This window comes from Capricornis sumatraensis, chromosome 15, assembly GCF_032405125.1.
Source record: "Capricornis sumatraensis isolate serow.1 chromosome 15, serow.2, whole genome shotgun sequence".
NCBI classification, from domain to species: Eukaryota; Metazoa; Chordata; class Mammalia; order Artiodactyla; family Bovidae; genus Capricornis; species Capricornis sumatraensis.
Window position 1 is genome coordinate 76,534,325 of NC_091083.1, and position 25,779 is coordinate 76,560,103.

Consider the following 25,779-nt stretch of genomic DNA (forward strand, 5'->3'; position numbering starts at 1 on the left):
AACCCAGGTCTCTTGCCGTAGAGTGCCGCCCTCTCCGCGCCGCTGGCGCCGGCCCGGAGCCCTACTCGGGGCCAGGTGAGGGTTCTCCCCGCTTCCCGTCGCGAGGCCGAGATGCTCCCACCTGGGGCTTCTAGAAGGCTCAGGTGGGGGGGCGGGGAATCCCAGCTGCGGGGGCGGGACCCGAGCGCGCTGGCGATTGGCTCGGACGGCGGGGGCGGTCAAGGCCGGGGGCGGCCGTGGGTGGGAAGAGCGCCGCCGCCCTGCGCGCCCCCGCTGCCGCGTCCCACCCGGGTGAGCGCACGCGGGCGCCGAGCGCGGGGCCGCGCGCCCACCATGAACGCCAGCGGCCCGGGCTACCCGCTCGCCTCGCTCTACGTGGGCGACCTGCACCCGGACGTGACCGAGGCCATGCTCTACGAGAAGTTCTCGCCCGCTGGTCCCATCCTGTCCATCCGCGTGTGCCGCGACGTGGCCACGCGCCGCTCGCTGGGTTACGCCTACATCAACTTCCAGCAGCCAGCGGACGGTGAGCCCCCAGGGGAGCGGTGGGGCGAGGGGGTGGTGACAGACAGACAGACTGTATCCCAGCCACCAGCGCGCTTTCATCTCTGGCCACTACCGCACCTTCCATTTTGCAGCCAGGAAAACTAAGGTCCAGAGTTGCAGGAGGGGGCCCCTGAGACAGGAACTAGCAATTTGTGTGCCCTCTACTCTGTTTCACTGGTGCTCCATCTTCCAGAAGAGAGGTGATGCTGCTGAGTGAAAACAGCTGAGGGCTTAGGGGTCAGCCAGACCTGGGATTAGAAGGCCAGCAACGGTGCGACCTTGAGCAAATGAGGCAGTCTGAGGTTCAGTTACCTGTCTGCAAAATGGAGGTGGCACCTGCCTCGTGGAGTAGGAGGAAAGCAATGCACACCACCTGGTGAGGAAGATGCCCCGGAAGGCACAGGTGATGGCGGGTGGGCAGCCAGGAGTGCTCAGCCTCGGTCTGCGGCCTTTCCTGACAGCGGATCCCGAGGTCTGTCTGCATCAGGCGCCTCCGCTTCGGGGAGCCCCGAAAAGCTGCCTCCCCTCTGGAGTCCACAGCCCATTTCTCAGAACTGATAGGATCGATCAGAGCTTGCCAGCTGGGTATGTCCTGATTTCTGTTCAGGGCCGAGAGGAGAAAAATTAAGAGTGCTGGATTTTGTTGGAGTTCTGCCATGAGGGTGTGAGCTCGAGCAAGTCGTCACACCTGGCGCCTCTTTTTCTGTAAAATGGGACTAAGGCTTGTTCCCCAGGAGCATGGAGGGAATGGGGATTGTGTCTAGGAAGTAGTTCCAGTGTCATGTGGTACATTGTAAGCCCTCGGTAAGTGCTAACCTAAGAAGAATCCTGGTAACTATATATAGCAGGTGTAGACTCTGAAGACGTAACCAAAAGAGGCCTGCCCCAGCCAAGTCCACAAGGGGGCGCCTTTACTCTGAGGCTCTTGGGAGGCTGGGGAGGTACCCGCCTCTGGGAGTTTGCTGGGGAGATTTAGCTGGTTTCCCGGCAGGTGACTGAGCCGGATTCCAGGGAGCTTTCCCCTCTGCTCTGCTTCACCGGGCCACTGCCTCTTGCCGTCTTCCGCCAAGTCCTATAAAATCTGATTTAATAGAATGGGAAATTGAGCTCCAGACAGGAGAAGGAGTTTACTCCTGGCTGTTTATGGCAGGACTAGATGCAAAACCCAGACTTTTCCAAATTTGCCCGCTGAGTATTCCACGGTTCCCCTCCATGCCTCTGAAACCTGAAGTGTCCCTGTAGCTGGGGACAGCACGCCACCTGGCAGGACGATGGGCATATGCTGTTGTGCTTAGACATGCTACTGTTTACCAAATACTTATTTGAGCTAGGCACAAAGCGCTTTGCACAGGTTATTTAATTTTTAACACTAAAAAAAAATGACTTATTTATTTGGCTGCACCTGGTCTTTATTGCCACATGCGGGATCTCTTAGTTGCAGCATGCAAACTCTTAGTTGCTGCATGTGGGATTTAGTTCCCTGACCAGGGATGGAACTAGGGCTCCCTGCATTTGTGAGCATGGAGTCTTAGTCACTTGACCACCAGGGGAGTCCCACGCCTTATTTAATTTTCAGTCTGTCTGACAAGCTGGAGGTGGGTGATGTTCTTTCCCTTTGTTAGATGTAGAAAGTGTGTTAGTCAATCAGTTGTGTCTGATTCTTTATGACCCCGTGGACTGTAGCCCACTGGGCCCCTCTGTCCATGGAGTTCTCCAGGCAAGAATACTGGAGTGAGTTACCATGCTCTTCTCCAGGGGATCTTTCCAACCCAGGGATCGAACCTGAGTCTCCTGTATTGCAGGCGGATTCTTTACCCACTGAGCCACCAGGGAAGTCCTTGAGTAGTATAATCATCAGCATCTCTTTCCAAGTGTAGAAATGGGCTTAGAGATGTGATGTTCACTTTCCTGAAAGCCATGCTCTTTGGGATCAAATCTCAACTCTGCTGCCCAGCACCTCTGAGCTTCACTTTCCTCAAACTGCTGCCACCCTTGTCATAGGGACCCTTCTGATCATTTCCCCTTCTGAGCCTCAGTTTGTCTTTTTATAAAATGGAGGTAGAAATTCATGCTCATTTCACTATGATAAAAGAGTTGAAGGAGATCCTCCCTGGAAGCCACACACATGAATTCTATTTATTCCTCTGAGCCTTCAAGCTCATCTCGAGTGAGGCCCAGCCAGTGGCTCATTTATTGCTTGGCTCAGCTCCCAATTAAGCTGTTGAGGGCTCAGGGAAAGAAAATGCCCTTAGTTAGCTCCTTTCTTTCCTCCTGTCCAGCGGAGCGGGCACTGGACACCATGAACTTTGAGGTGATCAAAGGCCAGCCCATCCGCATCATGTGGTCCCAGCGAGACCCAGGACTTCGTAAGTCAGGTGTGGGCAACATCTTCATCAAGAACCTGGAGGACTCCATTGATAACAAGGCCTTGTACGACACCTTCTCCACCTTTGGGAACATCCTCTCTTGTAAGGTGGGTGTGCCTGTTGTGGTGCGGGGGGGCAGTTGGTTCTGGGTTAGACATCTGAATGATGGTAGAGGATTAGCACGCAGCACCTCACTTTATACTTTACAAGGTCTTATCAGTAAAGTTCCAGGTTCAGCTAGCACCTGAATGATAGTCGTTCTCAGTTTTCTCTTCATAGAACTATTAAGTGGTCACCTATGGATCGGCTAACTATTGCCGAATAACCACCTCAATATAGCAGGTGTCAACAGCAGCCATTTATTTTGCTCATAATTCTGCCATTGGTGGTTTGGGCTGAGTTCAGCTGGGCAGTTCTTTTGCTCTTAGCTGGATCCTTCGTATGCCCACTGAGAGCTGGATGGCTCTGCTGCTAGGGAGTGAGTGCTTGTCAGCTGGACTGTCCTGGTTTTCCTTCCTGTGGGCTTTCCTCCTCCAGCAGGCTCGCTCGGACTGTTCTCATGGCAGTAGTAGGGTCTCAGCAGATGGAGAGCGGAAGCTCGCCAGGCCTCTTGAGACCTAGACTCAGAACTAGCACTGTCATTTCATTGCATTCTACTGGCCAAAGTAAGTCATGAGAACAATCCAAATTAAGAATGAGAGGGCAGGAGACGTGATAGGACAGAACAAGTAGATGCAAGAAGGCCCTTAACTGGGGCCATGATGGCAGCGGACATCATGTTTGTAGCATTTCTCTTATGATAGAATGGAAATTTCCTAAGAATAGGGATTTGGTTCACCACTGTCTCCCAGTCCCTAAATGGGATATGGAAACAGTAGGTGCTCAATAAATATTTGTTGAGCTAATGGCTGTATTATCATTTGGGAAGGAATGTGGGCATTTCTCTGACTTATAGTTGAGGGTCAGGGGGCCATACAGCCGGCTAGTCTGTCCTGACAGGCCTAACCCTGGGTGGTTTTGCCCCCTGATTTTATGAGGATGGTTGGTCAGTTACCTTGCAGCCTTTGGTATGTGCAGCCTTCTGGGGAGGTGGCCAGGGGAAGGGGGGTGATGGCGCCCCCATGTGTTAGAACTCTTCCTTGACTCCTGTGTGACAGGCACAGTCCTGAAGTTCTCAAGTGAGGACTTAACCCCTCTCTGTGAGTGAGGGGGTATTCTCGTGACTCAGAGGGACACACAGACTGGAGGAGGTGCATTAGCTGCCAAAGGCACTCCATGATGGAAAGAGCTGTTTCCTATCTCTGAGGATCAGTGGAAGGGGAAGTCTTAACTGTGTGGTAAGTTCCTACAATAAGAATAGCAGATTTTCCCGGCACTTTCCGGTGCAGATCTTCTCCATATACATCCTCATTGAATTACCTACAGTGGCCTCTTAAGATGTAAATAGGAGGATCCCTGAGTTACGTGGAGGGCAGAGAGGCTCAGAATTGGGATCACTTATTCCCAGTTATATGTTATGGGGGTGGGAAGTAAGTGGCTAAGCCAGGATCTGAAGCAGTGGGTTTGCCAGCTTAGTTGAAGCTAACTTAACAGGGATGAGTATGTCTGTCCCCATCACCGAGGGCTTGAGGCTCCTTCTAGGTCACTGAGGATTGGAACAAAAGCGCTCTGTGACTTGGGCAAGTCTTTGCAGGCCTAATGAAGCCCTGTTGGGGGCCTGGTTAGGTACAAAGCATTCAGTGTGGTCCATTACCCTGAGTGTTTGCCTTTATATTTTATGAGGATGGCTGGTCAGTTACCCTACCCAAGACCCTGGCATATCCAGCCTTCTGGTGAGATGGCGAGGGCAGGAGAGAGGTTGGGAGTGATGACACCCTCTGTGTTAGAACTCTCTCTTGCATGCTCTCAGGCTGTTGGGAGGAAATGGTGAGACTTTTAGCAACAGCAGGAAATTGAGCTCTGAGGGAGATGCATTGGGACCCAGGGAGACAAAGGCCCAGGAAGGACAGTGCCCTGAGTAGCTGAGGAAAGGTTTGTGAGGCATGGTGGGACTCCCCCTGATCTGGAGCCAGGCTCCCCAAGTGCAGACATCAGCCCAGCCTACCAAGCAGAGAGGCAATGTAACACAGTTGGTTAGACCTTGGACTTTGGGACCAAGAGTCCTGGGTTCAAATCCTGCCTCTTCCACTTTCTGGCAATATGGCCTTGGGCTGGTTGTTTAAGCTCTCCATACCTCAGTTTCCTCTAAAAGGGGGCAATGACAAAACCTACCTCGTTAGGGTGGTGGTGAATGTATTGGTTGGCCAAAAGTTTCATTTGTGTGTTTCCATAACATCTTACAGAACCCCTTGAATGAAATTTTTGGCCACCCAGTGTTAACTCAGGTAATTTTCACAACACGGGTAGCCCTAGAGAGAGTAATGGACTTCCCAATAAGCCTATGTCAAAAGTGTCACTTGCTCATTTGTGTCCGACTCTTTGTGACCCCATGGACTGTAGCCCACCAGGCTCCTCTTTCCACAGGATTTCCCAGGCAAGAATACTGGAGTGGGTTGCCATGCCCTCCTCTAGGAGATCTTCCCGACCCAGGAATTGAACTAGGCTCTTCTGCATTGCAGGCAGATTTTTTACTGCTGAGCTAGTGGGGAAGCCCATTAAGCACCTACAAGAATCAAATAATTATTTCTGCTGGCTGGCTGACCTTGGACAAGTCATTTATTCCCATTTTCCCCAATCAGGCATTTGAGACTCAGAGGATAAGAATTGCCTCGGAGGGTTCTTATGATAAATATATCAGTATGGGATGCCCTTAGCAGGTGTTTGGCTCGGAGTGGGGCTCAGTCAGTGTGATTAAATCTGAATGGCAGAGCTGGGCTTGCGTTGAACATGGAGGGGCCCTACTTGGGGCTGGAGCGGTGTGTGTTGGTTATGGATTTGGAAGCAGGACTTGTGCACGCCAGTTGGAGAGCCTCCGTTGTCAGGTTGGTGTAGTTCTGTGGATTGTAGGAGCTGCTGGGGGTTATTCCCAGAGAGACATGGTCACAGTTACATTTTAGAAAAAGTGTCACACAGGTCAGTCCAGAAAGAAATTAGGTTGGGAAACTGGGATGGTGGTTGAGGTAGAAAAGTGTCACTTAGCTGAGTGGGGGCAGTCTCCTCAGTGAGGGGAGCCGGGGACCCCATGACATGGTCACTAGGGGTCTTAGGGCAGATTCAGTCAGAGGAAAGGGGACTCTATGAACCCAAGATCTTTCCTGTTCTTGAGGTCTCTCCTAACTTGAGAGGGGAACCTTACAGAATGGGAGTAGGATGTTTGTAGATCTTTTCAAAATTTGAAACAAGTCTGCTGTTGAAATAACTAATTGGTAAATGTTTTTTGAAAATATTTATTTGGCTGCGATTTTTGTTGAAGCATGTGAACTCTTAGTTGTGGCATGTGGGATCTAGTTCCTTGGCCAGGGATCAAACCCAGGCCCCCTGCATTGGGAGCATGGAGTCTTAGCCACTGGACCACCAGGGAAGTCCCATTAATTGCTACAGTGTAAACAATGTGGAAAGAAAGAAAATAAAAAAGATTCCATCACTTTCAACTGTAGTTCCCCAAAATAGTAATTCTTAACAGTTTTGTGTGTCTGTTTAAAAATTTCTTTGCCAAGGTATGGAAGCAACCTAAGTGTCCATCAACAGATGAATGGATAAAGATGGTGTGGTTTATATATGCAATGGAATACTACTCAGCCATTAAAAAGAATGAAATTTTGCCACTTTGCAGGAATGTGGATAGATGTGGAAGGCATTATTCCAAGTGAAATAAGTCAGGAAAAAACAAATACTCTATGACATCATTTTTTTATATATAGAATCTAAAAAATACAACAGATGAGTGAATATAATTAAAAAAAGAAGCAGCCTCACAGATATAGAGAGCAAACTAGTGCTTGCCAGTGGGGAGAGGAGGAGGGACAGAATCGAGGTGGTGGAGTGGGAGGTACAAAGTATTGGGCATAGGCTTGCTCAGGGGTATATTGTATAACAGACTATAACCAATATTTTGTAATCACTGTAAATGGAAAGTAACCTTTAAAAATTATATAAAAATAAAAATATAGCCATCCCACATTTTCCCTCTCCCTACTTTCCTTCCTTCTTTTATCTTTCCCCTCTCTCTGTCACTTTTCCATTCTTTCTCTATCTCTTTGTCTCTCTCACTGTCCAAATGGTTTCCACTACATATGTATTTCTTGTGTTAGCAGAAACTTAAATGTTATCAAAAAAGCCAAAAAAAATGTTCTCAAATGTGTAGATGCCCACTTGAATCTAAGTGGACTCAATTTTTTTCCCCCAGGTAACAATATACCTTACAGGTAACTCTGCCAGCCATGAAATCTCTTCAACTATGCATACAGCAGACCAAGATGTGTTATTTACTTAAACAGTCTTCTCTCTTCTGTCTGTCTCTTTTTTTTTCGGTCTGCCAATAAATAGATTGTTTATTTAAAACAGATCAGCATTAATAAAATGTACAAATTATATCTATAAATATTAGAAACAATGTGTCATTATTATTTTACTGTATGCCAGAGACAGTGAAGTGAGGTGGTTCAAGTCTCAGTTTTGGTATTCACTAGCTGTACAATCTGGAGCAATTTATGAAGCCTGTTTCATTTCACTTATCTGTAATAGGGGTTAATAACTTCTACCTCACAGTTCTCTGGCCTGAAAAATCCCATGGACGGAGGAGCCTGGTAGGCTGCAGTCCATGAGGTCGCTAAGAGTTGGACACACTGAGCGACTTCACTTTCGCTTTTCACTTTCATGCATTGGAGAAGGAAATGGCAACCCGCTCTAGTGTTCTTGCCTGGAGAATCCCGGGGACGGGGGAGCCTGGTGGGCTGCCGTCTATGGGGTCGCACAGAGTTGGACATGACTGAAGCGACTTAGCAGCAGCATAGTGTTATAACAGGGATGAAAGAAGTTAATTTCACACAAGCAGCATTTGGGACGCCAGTGTCCTCTTGATGGACACTTGGGTTGTTTCATGATGCAGCAAGGGAGGGCAAGTGACTTGAATCTAATCCTTTTATCCATCGCGTTGGGAAGATCATTAAAAGCTGGTCTGTGATATAGACAAGACCTGTGTTCAATCTGAGGATTCTGTCCCTCTTTACTGTGTGATCTTAAGCAAACAGATTGACCTCTCTGAGTTTTCATTTCCCACCTGTAAAATAGGGCTGTTGCGTGACATAGGATTGTCTTGACAGGCAGGGAGCCAGCACTCAGATATTAGTCATTTATCACGGTTGTCATTCTTTTCTACGGGAACCTCCTGCTGGATGCTCTGTGTCCTGTTTCCCTGGGGTGCAGGTGGTGTGTGATGAGCACGGCTCCCGCGGCTTCGGCTTTGTGCATTTTGAGACCCACGAGGCTGCACAGAATGCCATCAGCACCATGAACGGAATGCTGCTGAATGACCGCAAAGTGTGAGTGAGGAGGTGGGGGGCGTGGGGTCAGGGCTAAAGGAGCAGAATCATGGTACCGCCAGCCTGGGACCAATCCTACTGCTGCCCCCTAACGGACACTGGACACGGAGCAGCTGTGGTCTTACTGGCAGTGGGACCTCACATGAGCTGCTCAATCTCCCAGGGACTCATTTTTCCAAGTAAAACAAGGGTCTGCTGCCATGTGTTGGAGGGTGATTCTGAATAGTAAATGAGGGGATGCTTTGGAGATTCCAGCTAATGGCCAAGTCATCCATGGACTCAGTGATCTGTGTCTGTTTTCCAGCCTTCTCAGTATGGCTGTGAACTTTATTAAACCTTTTGTTTCCTGGGATTTGGAGACAGGAAGGAAGGTTGGCATACGCTTAGCCTGCCACTTTCATACCTTTAAATTTGGCGTCTTTCCCACTTTACAGATGGAAAATTGAGTCACAAGTGCTGGAGAGAATCTGCTCCAGTGATTCTCACTTAGTTCTGGTTTTTTTCTTTTTTTTTGGCTGCACTGAGTCTTAGTTGCAGCATATGGGATCTAGTTCCCTGACCAGGGATCAAACCCAGCCCCTTGCATTGGGAGTGTGGTGTCTTAGCCACTGGACTACGAGGGAATTACCCCCCTAATTCTGGTTCTGCTCATCAGATGGCCCAGCCCTAAGCCTGAGGCTGAGCAGTGGAAGAGACTTTGAGCTGGGAAATGCCCAGGGTCATTTTGTCCAGAGTTTCTCTATCAGTAAACCTGAACTTTGGTGGGCTTTTCCTGAATCTCCAGAAGCATGTTTCTATTTTTGGCAGGTTTATTTTGCCTGTTTTCCTGTTATTCCGTTTCCTTTAATTTTTGGTGCCAGCTATAACTATCCTGTGCTAAATATCTTATAGGTACCTCAAGTTTTCTTGTGCTTGCTTTTTTCCCCTTAATCTAGGATAGCTTCTTAGATTTTATGTTTATGTGGACTTGGAAATTACAATTTTTAAACTTCATTTTACATTTAAATTATTTCAGGGCCCCCCACCCCCACCCTGCCACCTGCCCCAGCGACACTGGCATAAACTGCATCTGTTTCTCTCACAACCAGCGCACCCAATACATGTTAAATGAATAAGCATATCCCTGTGATGTGAGTTTGATCCTCAGTTTTACTGAAATGACCACTGAGGCTCAGAGAGGTTAGTAACTTGCCTGGGGTCACACAGCTTGGCAACTACCAAGTGAGGATTCAAGCCCTTTTCTGTGTGACTCCCACCCAGCTTTGTGCTCTTGTCTCTTGGGCACTCAGCTGCCTCATGTGCAATAGGAGATCCAGTGCATTTGTTACAAGAGGAAAGTCATCTGAACCTTACTCCGGGACATAGAGTCTTGGCTGTTGGAAGTGGTTGGGTCTTGGAGTATTGTCCTGCCCAGTCCCCACATGAGGAGTACAGAGGCCCCAAGGCCGGCAGCAATTGACTCAAGTGACCCAGGCCTGCTGGGCGGGCTGGAGCAGCAATGGGGGTGGTGGATGGCAGCCGTAGGGCAGCTGCCTACCCTGTCTGTGTGTCCACAGCTTCGTTGGCCACTTCAAGTCCCGACGGGAGCGGGAGGTGGAGCTGGGCGCTCGGGCCATGGAGTTCACCAACATCTACGTGAAGAACCTCCACGTGGACGTGGATGAGCAGCGCCTGCAGGACCTCTTCTCCCAGTTTGGTGGGCGTGCTTCCCAAGGGAGTTGAGGATCACTTCTACTCCCAGCTCAGGCTGTGGGGGAGGGCCCCCTGGGGCTTCCGGAAGGCTTGGGGGGAGGCTGGGGGCCATCTCGAGGCTTCCTTGACACCCCTTTGAGCTGAGTTGCCCTTCCCAGGGAAGATGCTGAGTGTCAAGGTGATGAGGGATGACAGCGGCCACTCCCGCGGCTTTGGCTTTGTCAACTTCGAGAAGCATGAGGAAGCCCAGAAGGTAGGAGCATCCCCATGGCCCTGTTTCATGGAGGAGGTGCGGAGCCAGGCCTGGGAACAAGGGAGATTAGGAGCGGAGGGCTCCAGCTTCCCATGGAGGAAAAAGTCCCTCCCCAGATTGGGTCCATTGGAGCCAGGGCCCTTCATGCCTGTGGTGAAGGCAGATTCCTTCTGCCTCCTCTGGTTGCTTCCATACCCTGAGGTTGGCTGGCTTTTCACAGAATCTTACTACACGGGAGCTAGTAGGGGCCTTTGAGACAGCCATTGTTTTGGCCCTGCACATGGCATATGGGATCTTAGTTCCCTGACCAGGGATCTAACTCTCACTCCCTGCAGTGGAAGCACTGAGTCTTAACCACTGGACCTTGACTTGATGGTGGGATTGAGGCCAGGGAGGGGCAGTGCCATGTTATTCCTTGCTTCCAAGCCTTTGCAAACGTTTTCTCAAAACACTTCCCCTCCCATATTCTTTAGACCAGTGCTGTCCACTGGAAATATAACATGGGCCACGTGTGCAGTTCAAAACTGTCCAACAGCCATGCTAGCAAGGATAAAGAAACTCCTGTAATTTTAATAATATATTTTGTTATTCAAATGATCACTTCAATGTGATATAACAGTGATACAATGGATTGTGATACAAAATTTGTATTGATAAACACTGAGATTTCTACATTGCCTTTTTTGTACTAATTCTTTGAAATTTGGTGCCTCTAGCACGTCAGTTCAGACACCATATTTCAAGTATTCAGGAGCTGCATGTGACAAGTGACTGCCATGTTGGACAGTATAACTGTAGACTATTGACAGGTGTCAGCTTATACTTTTCCCTCCTCAGGAAGCCACCTCTTCCTGTCCTTAATGCTTCTGATGAGGTGCCCCTCCTGTCTGTCTCCATCTTTAGCACAGATTCTCCTTGGATAGAACTGAGGGCAGGGACTGGTCTTGTGTCACTGATAAATCTCTAGTATTGCTGGTAGGTACTAGGTACATATATCCTGACCTAGGGAAAGGTTCAAGGTCACACTATGAGTAACAAAGGGTTAATGTCCTATTTTACCTCCCACCGTGAAGCTGTTTCCATGACTGCTGCCCCATTAAGCTCACTGGTCATGGAAGAGCTCAGCCTATGGTGGGATCCTGGGCCCATCTTGAGAGCAGCCACTTCTCACTGAGCATGTACCACGGGCCAGGCGCTGCCTGGTGTTTCATATGCTCTCCTGTCTCTCCCACCGATGTGGGCTCTACTGTAATTATCAGGATCCAGTAGGTTGTAGCTAAGAAGACAGATCATTGGAGTTAGAACCAATTCTAGTAAAGGGCTTAAGTAAAGGGCTCCTTTGAAAACTAACTTAAGTAAAGGGCTCCTTTGAAAACTAACTTTTTGTGTGCCCTTGAACAAGTCCCCTCCTTTATGTAGACTTTGATTGTCCCAACTATAAAGCAATAAGTTGGAGTAGATGGATGAAGCTGGCAGGGGGAACCGTAGTCTCCAAGGTCTTAGGTAATGACCTGAGACTAATGTAGACAGTCAGTTCTTGGGGGCCCAGTGTTTTTATATATATTTACATTCATCTGCATGTTTAGGTAGAGAAGCAAGTCATCATCATGTGAAAGTATTTACTAATGAACTGACCACTTAAAAATTAAATTCCCTTCCAAACATTTCTCCTCCCTAATCCACGTCTTTGAGTCAGTACACATATGGGTCTGCCTTTTGCAGATTTTTGCAGATGAACTGATGCAGATTCAGTTCATTATGAATGGGTTGCAGAAAGACATTGCACCTCTTACAGAAGATGTAGGATTCCATAACTGAAGAAAAACCAACAAGGGTTAAGTCAGTGCTTCTAATCTAAAGCCTTCATAGTTAGCAAAAAGGGCTATCTTTGCTGTGAAACCCCAACATGAAGGCTGTGGATGATGGCATCACACCATTTTGAAAGAATCATGCTTGCTGCTTTGTTCAAATCATCAGTGTGTAGTTACACTTGGAAGCTAAATATTAAGTATGGGAAATGTCACAAATTAAAATTTCACTTTTTAAAGTAAAGCTCAAAGCAATTAAAAAAAATATCTACAGTTTACTCTGAAATTTTGTCCCATGTTTTTTTAGAAAATGGAGTCACTTTAAATGGCCTTGATCCTGGTACCAGTTTCTCTCAGCTAACGAGGCTGGCCTGGCTTGCAAGTGGCGCCCCCTGCACCGAGGAGATGGGACTGGAGGCCAGGTTAAGGCCAAGGGCTCATGAGAGTGGTTACCAATGAGGTAACTGGCTGCCTCTTCTCTGCACAGGCTGTGGTGAACATGAACGGGAGGGAGGTGAGCGGGCGGCTGCTCTACGTGGGCCGGGCCCAGAAGCGGGTTGAGCGGCAGAATGAGCTGAAGCGCAGGTTCGAGCAGATGAAGCAGGACCGGCTGACCCGTTACCAGGTGAGGATCAGGCTTCCTGGGGCAGCTGCTTCGATGTGACAGTATGTGTGCTGCCCTGAGAATGTGGCTCCCTCCCCCAGCAGTCCCACTTCCGGAAATTTGGCTTTGGGGATGAGGGTGGGGGAAGGGGCTGCAGCTTCCAGGTGCTGGGCTGGTTGAGTGAAGGGTGGGGTGTTGGGGTGCTGCCTGCTGGGAACTGGAGGCTTGGTGGGTGGAGCCCGTATAAGCCCCTCCTTCCATCCCAAGGCATTCTGGGACTTGGAGGGGAAGGGGCGTGTCTAGCAGGTATCCTTTTCTTTCTAGGGCGTGAACTTGTATGTGAAGAACCTGGATGACTCCATAGATGATGAGAAACTGAGGAAAGAGTTCTCTCCCTATGGGGTGATCACCAGTGCCAAGGTGAGGGCCTGGGGCACCCACAGGGGATCCATAGCTCCCTTCCATCCTCACTGGCCTTGAACACCCCACCCCCGCCCTGCTTTGTGGCTTTCAGGGAGTTGGTGGTGCTAATCTTCCGGAGTGGGAACTGGGTCTGACCCCACTGAAGCTTGTTGTTTATCTGCATCTTACCTGGACTGGAGGGGAAGAGGGTAGAAATATAGGCCCATTCACACAGCTGGACTTATTGGGGCTCACAGTAACCTAGGTTCATTCAACAAGCATTTATTGAGTGCCTACTGTATGCCAGATACCAGAAATTTATATCTCATTTCCATTGACTTCTGTTGTCTGGCCCTGGCCGGTGATATAACCTGTTTCTGGGCCTCGGTTTCCCCATACGGAAAATGAAAGAGTTGGCCTACATCATTCTTTGCTTATTATTTATTGAGCACCTGCTGTGTGCTCAGCCCTCTTAGCATCAGAGACATGATGTTGGCTCTGTGACCTTGAACAGATGCCTTCCTCGCCACCTCTGTAAGATGAGGGTGATGGGCTCCATGGATGGTTCTGAACCCTGGCTTCTCATTAAAATCCCCTGGAGAGCTTGAAAGCAGACACCCAAGTCAGAGAACCTGAATGTAGATCTCTGCACATCTTAATTTTAAAAGCTCTCCAGATTTTAGAAAATATTTATTTGGCTGCCTCAAGTCTTAGTTGCAGAGAAGGCAATGGCACCCCACTCCAGCACTCTTGCCTGGAAAATCCCATGGACGAAGGAGCCTGGTGGGCCGCAGTCCATGGGGTCGCTAAGAGTTAGACACGACTGAGCGACTTCACTCTCACTTTTCACTTTCATGCATTGGAGAAGGAAATGGCAACCCACTCCAGAGTTCTTGCCTGGAGAATCCCAGGGATCGGGGAGCCTGGTGGGCTGCCGTCTATGGGGTCGCACAGAGTCGGACACAACTGAAGTGATTTAGCAGCAGCAGTCTTAGTTGTGGCATGTGGGTCTTTGTGGTGCACAGATTCTGTAGTTATGCCATGCAGGCTCAGTTGTTGCAGTTTGTGGGCTTCGTTGCCCCTAGGAATGTATAATCTTAGATCCCTGACCAAGAATCGAACCCGTGTTCCTGGCATTGCAAGGTGGATTCTTAACCACTAGATCGCCAGGGAAGTCCCTCCCCAGATTATTTTTAAGAAGAAAGACACAGTGATCATTCATTCCATACTTGAGCACCTGCTGTTTTGCCAGGCCCTGTGGGGAGCACACAGGAATAAGTCAGATGTAGTCCTTGCTCTTGAGTAGCTTATAGTCTTGTGGGGAAGTCAGATGCACCATTAACTCATGTCTACTATAGGGTGTGGTGGGGGTGAGGTCAGTATAGGAGGCAGAGTTGTGGTAGCTTAGCAGAACAGGAAGGAGGACTTCCAGTAAGAAGTGGCAGTGGTAGCAGCATTTGCCGTGGCTGTGAAGAGGTAGCAAGCTGCAGGTGGGAATGAAGAGCTTTACAAAGAAATCAGTGTGGGTGAGGGCCTTGGGACCTGCACATGTAGTGTGATAGTTGGGTTCTTAGGAAGTGGTCTAGAAGTTCTTTTGCCTATTGAACCCTTTTAAAATGTTCTTCAGGGAGCCTGGTATTTGGGGACGAGGTTCTAACAGTTTTTGAGTTAAGGACCTTTTCTCAAAAAAAAAGTGATAGAATTCTATGGGACATGTGAATTAAACACCAGTAACTCAGATTCAACTGAACAATCAATAAGCTGATAAATTTGATTTGTATGAAGGTCTGGGCCCTCTTTCCTGACAAATGCATACTTTATATAGTATTGTGGTTGGAAGCTGGGATTTTAAAGTTGATCAGAAGTAGGTCTAAATCCCAGTCCTAGCATTAACTACTTATAGAGCCTGGAGGAAGCCATTTGGTTTACTTGCTGCTGCTGCTGCTAAGTCACTTCAGTCGTGTCCGACTCTGTGCGACCCCATAGATGGCAGCCCACCAGGCTCCCCCATCCCTGGGATTCTCCAGGCAAGAACACTGGAGTGGGTTGCCATTTCCTTCTTCAATGCATGAAAGTGAAAAGTGAAAGTGAAGTCACTCAGTCCTGTCCTACTCTAGTGACCCCATGGACTGCAGCCTACCAGGCTCCTCCATCCATGGGATTTTCCAGGCAGAAGTGCTGGAGTGGGGTGCCATTGCTTTCTCCATTGGTTTACTTACTCATCTGTAAAATACGGGGGTAATACTGCCTACTTTGAGAGGTGTCCTAAGAATTAAAAGGCCAGCAAGTGGAGCACCTGCCCTCGATAGGTAGTGAAATAATGATCTAATTGTTTACGCATCTTGCATATAACTTCAGGAGGCTCACTGACCTCCTTGAAAAGCTCTTGAATTGAAGGGAATTGTTAAAATCTGGGTTGCTTAGAGATGAGGCACACTGGGGTGATTATCTTGTTACAAAATGGGAAATTTTTGTAATCGTACATAGACTTATATAATTTATTTTCTGTTTTATAAAATAGTGCTTAAAAATGAGATGATAGTGTTGTAATTATGTTACATAGATTAAGTTCATAGTAAGCTCTGCATAAGTATTCATCGTATAATTTTCTCTTTTTAAAACCACCTAATAGGAGTTCTTATTAACTTGTTAGAACACTGTTTTTGTGCCCAGAAAATTTGGCTGTCTGATGAAGCTTATGGACCCCTTCTGAAGATATTTTTAAATGCATAAGAGAAAATTCATAGGATTAACAAAAAACAGCTGTATTGGAATATATTTGTTAAAATACTAAGGTGACAGCAGTATGTGCTCCTTTAGTAATGCCTCAAGCTATAAGATCTAAAAAAAAAAAAAAACCAAAAAACTAAGATCTGGGGAAATTCCTTGGCTGTCCAGTGGTTAGGACTCTGCGCTGTCACTGCTGAGAGCCCAGGTTCAATCACTGGTCAGAGAGCCAAGATTCCCACAAGCCACGTGGCATGGCCAAAAGAAAAACAACTGTAAGACTAGTGAACTGGCAATGAGCCTAAAAGATCAAGGTCAGCAATAATTAATGTGATAGGAAAATATTCCTCTTGACAAAGTCTGCACAGCTAATGCTACTTTATTTTTTCTTTGCCTATATTCAGAATAGAAGGAAATGCTAATATGAAAATATACCTTTTTTTCCCCCATCAAAGTTCACAGACCCCTAGAATTCTATCCAGTGATCTTTCTGAGGGGATCTGTGAACGCTCAGGCCAAGGCCTTGTATGAATGGGTAGCAAAGTGCAGTTGAAAGTCACTTATGTTAGGGTGTGGACTCTAATAGAGCAGATTTACAATGTTCTCAGCTCAAGTCCTCAAGGAGTCAGGCCAGTGTCTCAACCCCCCCTCCCCCCAAAAAAACCCAAAAATCAGGAATTGTAAATGCAATATGGATTGAATCTTGGGAGAGAGAAATGTTAGGCCAGTGAAATCTGAATGAAATCTGTGTTTCAGTTAATAGCATTGTAGGTAATAATTCATAGTATTGTCCCAATCCGTGGATATTGTAGTTTTGTTCCCATGTTAACATGGTACATTTGTCAAGCTAGGTGAAAGGTATGTAGTAAGTCTGTACTATTTTTGCAGATTTTCTATAAATCTGAAGTCCTTCCACCATAGAAAAGTTTTTTTTTTTTAATATCACCTTTATGACCAATATGAACCAGGCTGGAAAAGTGGCTTCTTTTTTCTCTTTAAATATGTATTTATTTGACTGCTCAGGGTCTTAGTTGTGGCATTCAGGATCTAGTTCCCTGACTGGGGATTGAACCTGGGCCCCTAGAATTGGGAGCACAGAGTCTTAGCCACTGAACCAGCAGGGAAGTCCCAGAAAGGTTAAGCACCTCTTCCCAAGATTTCCAAAGAACTTGGCTCCTGCCTTGCCAAGGCAGTGGAGGTTTTCCAGCAGTGTGCATTGGGTTTGAGTTGTGGCTAATGTGTGACCTGCTGACTGGGTGACCGTGGACAAGTTGTTATTATTTTTTTTTCATGATAGGATTTTTGTTTCTGTTGCAAAGAAAATCAACATGATAAAGCACCAAAATACAATTCAAATTATTTTCTTGTTCAATACAAATCCCTTTAATGGAGTCCCTAGAAACTACAGCTCTTAAGAGCATTTCACTTTGTCCATAATTCACAAATGAACTAAAGAACTATATGGGTAGTTTAATGAAACCCAGAGAGTAGTTGAAATACAGATTTTTCATCATAGTGACGCCCACCCAAAGGTTTAAGATTGTAGCCTGGCTGAGGAAACCTGCCCCTAAATTTTAACCTGTTCCAAACTATCAACCCACTTCATTATAGCCTCACTGATGAGAGCAGATATTTAAAGCAGCTTTCCATCACTACTTAGAAAAATCTTCTTAAAAATATTTATTTATTTATTTGACTGTTTTGGGTCTTAGTTGCGGAGCGTGGGCTCTCTAGTTGTGGCTTCTGTGGTTGCAGCTCATGGGCTTAGTACCTCTGAGGCATGTGAGAATCTTAGTTCCCTGACCAGGGATTGAACCCACATCACCTAAAATGTGTGGTATATTCTTTAACCACTGGACCACCAGGGAAGTCCCAGGAAAATCTTTAGGAGGAAAATTTAGAGGTCAAAATGAACTCTGAAATGCACCTATTCTCACTAACTCTGGGGAATGATCTAGAAACTGAGGATCATCCCCCAGGTAGCAGGTGGGCTGGTCTTGGACAAGTCATTCTGAGCCTCACTTCCATCACCTGTAAAGTGGGAGTGGCCATGGCTCCCCACTCAGGTGGCTCTGCCTGTCAAATGAGAAGGTCTGTCAAGCATCTGGCATGCGGTGGGCCTCAGTAAATTTAAGGGTGAGAGGACCTCCATTAATTGCAACTTCTGGGTGCCCTCTGCACCAGGCTGGCCCCCTCCCTGGGGGAGGGACGGGAGCTTGACCCCAGGAGTCTTCCTTCTTCACCCCCAGCAGCCCTTGTCTTGTCTTGCTTTTAGGTGATGACAGAGGGTGGCCACAGCAAAGGGTTTGGCTTTGTGTGTTTTTCCTCTCCAGAAGAGGCGACCAAGGCCGTGACAGAGATGAACGGGCGCATCGTGGGCACCAAGCCACTGTACGTGGCACTGGCCCAGCGCAAGGAAGAGCGGAAGGCCATCCTGACCAACCAGTACATGCAGCGCCTCTCCACCATGCGGGCCCTGGGCAGCCCCATCCTGGGCTCCTTCCAGCAGCCTGCCAGCTACTTCCTGCCTGCTGTGCCCCAGGTGACCGCCTGCCCAACCCCCTTCCCTGACGGCCAGGGAGAGCAGGCAGATCCGAGCTTTGCAGGCAGAGAGGGATTCCCAGGGTGCTTCTGCTGGAAACTCACTCGGCAGGCGGCCGTAGTCACCCCATCTCTGAAACGGGTAATAGCGTGTCCAACAGTGCTTCCTGATCTAGGAGACATTTGTGAATATTGTGCAGAGAAAGAGACTCTGTGGTCAAATACTGGGTTGGCCAAAAAGCTCACTCGGGTTTTTCCATGCTCTGTGAAAAGATTGCATTAAGCCAGACAAGCCTAGATTTCTTTACTGTGTACCTTCTTCTGCCCTAATATGCCAGCAGGCACTGTGACTTTCCCAAACTGGCAGGATTTACAGATTCTCCCAACTGAGATGGTCATTTTTGCGGGCTGTCTGCTAACATCTCTCCTGGATGTTGATGTCCTGAGGGGTCTTGTTTGGGGAAGGAACTTGTGTGACTTGGAGGGGTAGGAAGATGTCTGTAGGAAGATGAATGGCTCAGAGAATGGGAACATTCCTTCCCCTTTGTAGTTACTTAAGCTGGCGTGAGGGACAGTGGGATGTGTCACCATTTTATCCAGGTTACTGGGCTAGTATCACTGATCAGCAGAGCAAGGACTGAGCCTGAGGTCTTGCCCTGAAGGGCTCAGGGCTAACAGACCTCCTGAGATGGGAAGTAGGAGCCTTCACCCCAACTTTCTGGGTGTTTGCTGACTAGTCCCCTGGAGGGCAGACTGGTATTCCTGCAGTGGCGTCCTTGAGGGATGTAGTTGCTCACCTCTCCCCCTGTGCCCCCTGCTGCTGCCACCCCCCTTCACTCTAGGTCTGTCTCTCCTACACAGCCTCCGGCTCAGGCTCAGTACTACGGCTCTGGCCCACCCATCCAGCCTGCCCCCAGGTGGACGGCCCAGCCACCCAGACCGTCATGTGAGTGACCCAGCCCCTCCCCCCTCGTGCCCCACCCCCGGCGGGGCAGCATGTGTTAAAGATGTGGACTTGGGGGTCAAGCCTGGCTCTGTGGCTTCCTAGTCATTTGGGTGGGTGACGTCTCCCCTCTGAGCTTCGGTTTCCTCTTGTGAACATGAGCCCGAGTGAGATGCGTGTAAAACACCAAGGACAGGGCTGTGTGCATTTAGAAGACACGCACACCTGAGCTCACCTTCAGTGAGCTCCAAAGGCTCTCTTAACTGGTGGTGGTAAAAGTTCCTGCAAAGCTGAGAAAACGAAACTCCATTGGCTATACTGTTGAGGATGGTCCTTCTCTTCAGAGGGAAGTTCACCCTGACCTGAAGCTGACTTTGGGGGGCCAGGGTGTGTGGTCCTGACACCTATGCCTCTTGGGGTCCCGGGTAGATAGAAGTTGGGTGGGTTTTGTAATTGCAGATTTCCATCCCCCTCCCCTGGAGGTCTGGGTCTCGGGTGAATTCCCTCCCTCCCCTGTCTGCCATTCATGTTCACCTTGCCACCCCCCTCCTCACCTTGGAACTGTCAGGGTGCAGTGTGTCCCTCTGATTGTCCCCCTCCACTAAACTTTCTCTGTGTTCCCTGTGCCACAAGCCGCTTACCCGCCCGGGGCCTCGGTGGTCCGGCCAGGAGCCATGTCTCGGCGCCCCTTGGCCCCTGTTGGAAGCTCCAGGCAGGTCTCCACCCACATGCCACACCTGGTGCCCCACACCCAGCGAGTGGGTGAGTGTGGGCAGGGCCAAGAGGAACTGAATGGGAGGCAGGTTGGGGAGCAAGGGCTTGCTGCTGGGGTTGATGCTGGTGGGGAGTCAGAACCGGCCTCCACAGTGACCCTGCCGCTGGCCCCCTTGGAGGGCAATGCTGGCATTAGAGGCTGTGCAGCGTGATAGTCAGCGTCGGCTTTAGGGTCCTATAGACCTAGTTCTGGGGCTGGCTCACTCTGATCTTGCTTGCTGCTGTACCTGGTATCCTCTTCCCTAAAATCTGGGTGAAAACAGTATTCCTGCTGTGTTATGTGAGTGAATGCAGTCATACCTGCAGGGGCTCAGCACCAGACCTGAATCTTAAGTACCTCAGCAGCTGCGAACAGGGGCATAGGTGCTGGCTATAAGGCCAACATCTGTTCCTTCACCTGGCAGATGTTTGCACATCTGTGTGTTGACCCTTTATGCCGTTTAGGGAATTCAGTGTGAATGCTGGTTTTGAGCTGTTAGGCTTTTGAGTTGCTGTTGGGCCTTATCATTCCTACTTATTTCTTCTAGCCAACATTGGTACCCAGACCATAGGACCCAGTGTGACGGGATGCTCTACCCCTAGCAGGCCTCTCCTGACACACAAATACTCCACGCCAGCGCACTGCACTGACAGGGTAAGGCTGGCCCAGCTGCCCCCTTAGTTTGGGCTCCAGGGGTGCCTGGCTCAGAACCTCCTCTAAGGCATTGCTGGTCTCTGGGCCTTGGTTTTCTTTCTTTTCTTGGCTTGTAAAGTTTCATTTATTAATGTGTACCATCAGAAGAGATATTCCACCCTCCCCCCTGCATCCCACCCTTACCAACAGAAAGGGAAAAAAGGCTAGGATCACATTTTGTTTGTTCATCACAAGCTGCTTTGCCTGGGTTATTACCAGGATTAACTTGGGTTTCCTTAGTGTTTACGTGGTGAGCAGCGAGAATGTGATCAGTCTGCAGAACGGAACTGAAAACATCTTCTGTAATTAAAAGACTGTGTGTTTATCTTCCTGCCCCCTTAAAAAGTCTCCAAGTCAGCATTTTCATATCCTGTCTAGAATTTCTGTATATATACTTCAAACTATTTCCTACAGAATGAACAAAATGTAGGCTTTAGAGAGCAAAACTATTTTAAAGTTACCAAGATGTGAAAAGTGAACGTTGAGTCTGACTCTTTGCAGTGACAAGGACTATATTCCCCAAGGTCCTCTGTCCATGGAATTCTCCAGGCAAGAGTACTGGAGTGGATTTCCCTTTTTTTCTCCAGGGGATCTTCCTGACCCATGGATCAAACCCAAGTCTTCCACATTGCAGGCAGATTCTTTTCCAGGGAAAGCCCACCAAGAAAGGGTCAGGAATCATGCTGGGATGCAGCCGTAAAGCTACCTGATTAAAAGGTGCCTATCCGGCACCAGGTGGTCAGTAGCGCATAGCTTCACTTGGCCACATGCATTGGTCCCTAGCACCGCGGAACACGTCTGTATTAGAATGTCACTTTGTCTTCTAGTCCACTGTGCCCTTGTGAGGGATTCTGCCCGCCTCCCGCCCCCGATTGTCCATATCTTGCCCCTTGCTGCCCCTCTTCCAGAGACTTCCTTGGAGGCCTGTGCTCACCCGCTGGGGGTAGCTTTGCCCACCTGTGTGGTTAAGGGATGTGTCCCCGTGCCATGTGCAGGTCCAGGAGCCCGCTGTGCGTGTCCTCGGACAGGAGCCCCTGACCGTGTCCACGCTGGCTGCAGCACCGCTGCACGAGCAGAAGCAGATGATCGGTGAGTGGCTGGTCCCTCTACCCTGGAGTGGGAGGGGGGTGCGCCACCAGCTGGAGGTCAGATGTGGAGACCAGGTCCCCAGCCTCAAGCTGACCCGCGTGCTGGGTGACCTTGTCCAAAGCGCCTTTACTTCCCAGGCTCCTGTTCATCTTCAAACACTGGTCAGACCAGGCAGTCCGAGATTTCCTCCAGCTTCGCTGTTCAAAGACTTTGTCTCAGGCTGGGAGAAACCCCAGATGTGGGAGATGGGTTGGGGGGAGCTCGAGGGGGTAGGAGGAGGAGCAGGAGGGTAGGGTCTTGGGTTTCTGTCAGCAGATGGCCTGTTGTAGGGTGGGTGCTGTGGTTCCTCACACCCCTCCTGATGGGAAGAGGCTGTCACCACGTTTCATCAGTCACCCAGTGCCCACTGCTGGGAGGCAGGATGTAAACATGCACTGGGGAAAGAAACGGTGTCCCCCACACCTGAGCTCCTGTGCACACATCTCCTTCCTGGCATCTGGCAGGCCCTGTGGAAGTGTTAGGGTTACGGTTAATTAAAAGAATGAATGAATGAACGAGCTCGCCATGGTCCCCGGGCTCCCTCTTCACCAAGACCTCCATGCTCTTCTCTGAGGGCCCCCACTGCCGTCACCCCATCGTTTACTCAGCTCACTGGGGCTTCTGTCACTCTCCTACCCACCCCTCAAAGAAGAACTCTAAATGGGCTTCATGGAGGGGAAGGCTCTGTGGGCAGTGCCCTGGAAACTCCTTCACTCTCCTCATGGGGGAAGCCCTCCCACCCCCACTAATGGCAACTAGCGCCTTGTCCTGGCTACACCCTCCACACATCGCCACCAGCACGAGGCCCCGTCCCTGGAAGTGCCCGCTGATGGAAGGTGAATTTATCTTGTGTGTTTGGCTCCACTGTCTCTCCAAAAAATCAAGTTCCATATTATTGTGTCCTGTCTAGAATTCCATGTGATCCTTCAAATGACTTCTTGCCCAATGAACAAGAGTAGTTTGGTTTTTTCCCCCGCCATACCCTGAGGCATGTGAGATCTTAGTGCCCCGAGCAGTGATTGAACCTGCGCCCGTTGCATTGGAAGCACAGAGTCTTAACCACTGGAGTACAAAGGAAGTCCAGCAAGAGTAGTCTTTAAGACACAGCAATCAAGGCTGTGTCAGAGCACCTATGCGGGATAACGTATAATGTCAATTTGATTCTTCAGCCTCCAAGGTGGGGCTTGCAGTACTCACTTTACACTTGGGGAAGAGGCTCCGAAGGAGGTTCAGTGACACACCTGGAAGGAGCCGTCCTGGGGCAGAAACCTGAAATGCCTCTCGGTTCGGTTCCACGATATACACCGACCCCTGCCCCGGGGATGCCCGGCTGTCCACCAGGTGTGTGCCTAAGCCTCAGAGGCTGTTCTGTACAGGTGAGCGTCTCTTCCCCCTTGTCTACAATGTCCACGCCCACTTGGCCGGCAAGATCACGGGCATGCTGCTGGAGATTGACAACTCGGAGCTGCTGCTCATGCTGGAGTCCCCAGAGTCCCTCAACGCCAAGGTGGGCTGGAGCCTGGCGGGGGGCCGGGGAGGCCTGAGGGTGGAGGGTTACGGAGCCAGGCATCTGCTACTGGGACAGAGGAGGTGGGTTTTCTTGCTAATACCTGCTGGAGGTGGGGGTCGGGGAGAGTCTGGTAAAGGGCCTGCAACTTCAGCCCCTCCCATTCTCTGCACTCCACAGGCAGGACTGTGTAACAGGGAGGTGTGTTCAGACCCAGCCTAGGGGAAGGATTCCCCACCGCTGTCTGGCTAGGGTAGAAGGTGGCCGTTGGGGGTTTCTGTCATGGGAGCTGGTGCAGTCAGATGACAGCTCTGCAGCAATGCTGGGGAGGTGGGGGTTCTAGCCTCAGCTGGAGGTGGGGAGGAGAGGCTGTCTCAGGACCCTGCTGGGGCTGCTGCACTGGGCCCCCCGCCATGTACCCCACAGGTCGAAGAGGCTCTGGCAGTGCTGCAGGCCCACCAGGCCACGGAGCACATGCGAGGAGTGAACCTGCACTGAGACCAGGTGGGTGGGAGGGGGCGGGAGAAGGGTGAGCTGAGTCCAGAAGCTCTAAGGAACAGGGCCGGGACATTCAGACTCCCCGAGAACCCTGTGGTGTCACTGGCTTATCTCAGAGACACCGAGGAGGCGTTCAGGGGAAGCGGTGAGGATGAGAGGCGAGGAGGACAGACTGTGATGGGAACTGGCGTGGACTCTGGTGCCCAGTGGAGGGGTGGTTATCTTACTGGCTGCCCACCATGGGGGGCCAGCTCAGAACAGGCTGGCCTTGCCCTGGGGCCTGCCTGCTGGCGCTTGGGCTAGTCTGCATCCTTACTTAAAGACTGCTGTGCTTGTTTTAGAAACATCTTATCTTTTCATTCCCAGAAAATGGAATCCTCACTCCCTCGGCTGAGAAACAGCATTTCCTGCTCTTGTCTCTAAGGCCCTGTGAGCCGTGACTTCCCGATTGGGGTGTATCTGTACTTGAGCTTTTTGCGGAGTGAAGGCTGGTCACCCGGCCGACCTCTAGCATGTTGCTTTATGTATTAAAACTGCTGCAAACTTCACCATGTCTCTCAGGAGGCCTTGTGTCAGAGGGACGTGGGCAGGGCAGGGGGTAGCCTTGGTTGCTGGGGGCTTTGGCTGTAAGGAACAGGAGCCTAGATCTGTGGTAATGTACACAGAAGGCCTGTCAGCCGTGCGCCTGACAGAGCAGAGCTGCCAAGGACTGAGCCAGGCCACTTGCCAACGGTGCTTCCGGGTGCTGAACAGTTATCACAGGGCACTGGAGCGCCACGCGAGACGTGCGTAGGGGTTCTGGACGCCTGGCTTGAGCAGCCTGCAGGGCGGAACACTCTGGAACCACCAGCCGCTGCTTTGCTTTGGACTGGCTGGTTAAGGGGTCACGTGGCAACTCCACTCCTGTAGAAAGACCTCAGGATGCCCTCCCAGGTTGTTGATTTATGCTGCTCTGTTTATGCTCCAACTTTTTTGTGAGTAAATCAAGATACTTGCCTTCTATGAGGACCTCGAGAAGGGAAAGTCACTTGTGACTAGATGTTACCACTGAGCCTGCCCAAAATTAGGGGAGAGTCAGGCCTGCTTAAGAGGCAGGGAGAAAAGGGGCGTGCAGCTGCCCAATTTGAAATCGTCCCTGGGCCAGGCCCACAGAGTTGCCGATTCAAATCCGCTTCAGCCTGGAAGTCTGGTTGCTCAGAGACTCTGCCCTCGGAGAGGATGGAACCCTAAGAGCTGAGTATTGCCCCGCACTGAGCATGATGGGGAGCAGGCAATAGACCCTGTCTGCTCGGCTTTATAGAGTCAAAATGTCTCCATTAAGGTGAAAATGGTTTAACTGAAGACAATAAGACAAGCCCAGGAACACAGGTGGTGGAAGGGAGCCCTTTGTTCAGGCTGATCCTCAGGCGCTCAAATCAGCCTCACCCACTCGTTTTGTGAGGCTGAGAACCCCTGCTGGCAGGTCCTCCCAGCCAAGGCCTTCACCAATGCCGTTCGCCTGCCCGCGTGGCTCTTCCCTCCCTTCTTCACCCACTGACCCTCCCCACCCCAATGTTAGAACTCAGTTCAAACTGGACTTCCTCAGGGACCCCTTTTTCTCCACAGGGTCAAATCTCCCTAGTTGGAGAGGAAAATGTGACTGCTCATTTATAACACTAAAGCCGCTGCGGTTTCACTCACTGTGTGTCCGATGGGGCTGTCAGCTTTCTGAGCGCAGGGATCCTGTCAGTTCATTCACTGCTGTTTCTCCAGCACAATGAGTAGGGCCTGGCCCATGCAGACACATCCCAGTGAATTTGATCAAAAAAAGGATGAATGCTCCATAACCAGTTTTTTA

General features: G+C 49.8%; 1 protein-coding gene across 1 annotated transcript; it reads left to right on the forward strand.

The window, feature by feature from the left end:
• The first annotated feature begins 333 nt into the window (after window positions 1-333).
• Window positions 334-24,405, forward strand: PABPC1L (poly(A) binding protein cytoplasmic 1 like). The gene is made up of 15 exons (XM_068987214.1): window positions 334-526; window positions 2,826-3,019; window positions 8,277-8,392; window positions 9,949-10,088; window positions 10,243-10,337; window positions 12,633-12,770; window positions 13,074-13,169; window positions 18,154-18,420; window positions 19,281-19,365; window positions 19,996-20,124; window positions 20,664-20,770; window positions 21,805-21,898; window positions 23,314-23,444; window positions 23,871-23,948; window positions 24,309-24,405. Exons 1-14 carry the CDS (start codon window positions 334-336, stop codon window positions 23,940-23,942), a joined length of 1,857 nt encoding a protein of 618 aa, XP_068843315.1. The 3' UTR covers window positions 23,943-23,948; window positions 24,309-24,405.
• Window positions 24,406-25,779: the final 1,374 nt, after the last annotated feature.

What these genes read in the sequence shown, in the direction of transcription:
- PABPC1L (XM_068987214.1), top strand. Translation starts at nt 334, where the DNA reads ATGAACGCCAGCGGCCCGGGCTACCCGCTCGCCTCGCTCTACGTGGGC. An exon ending in GGACCTCTTCTCCCAGTTTG is followed by an intron (nt 10,089 to 10,242) that starts GTGGGCGTGCTT and finishes TGCCCTTCCCAG; the next exon opens with GGAAGATGCTGAGTGTCAAG. An exon ending in CAGAGTCCCTCAACGCCAAG is followed by an intron (nt 23,445 to 23,870) that starts GTGGGCTGGAGC and finishes TGTACCCCACAG; the next exon opens with GTCGAAGAGGCTCTGGCAGT.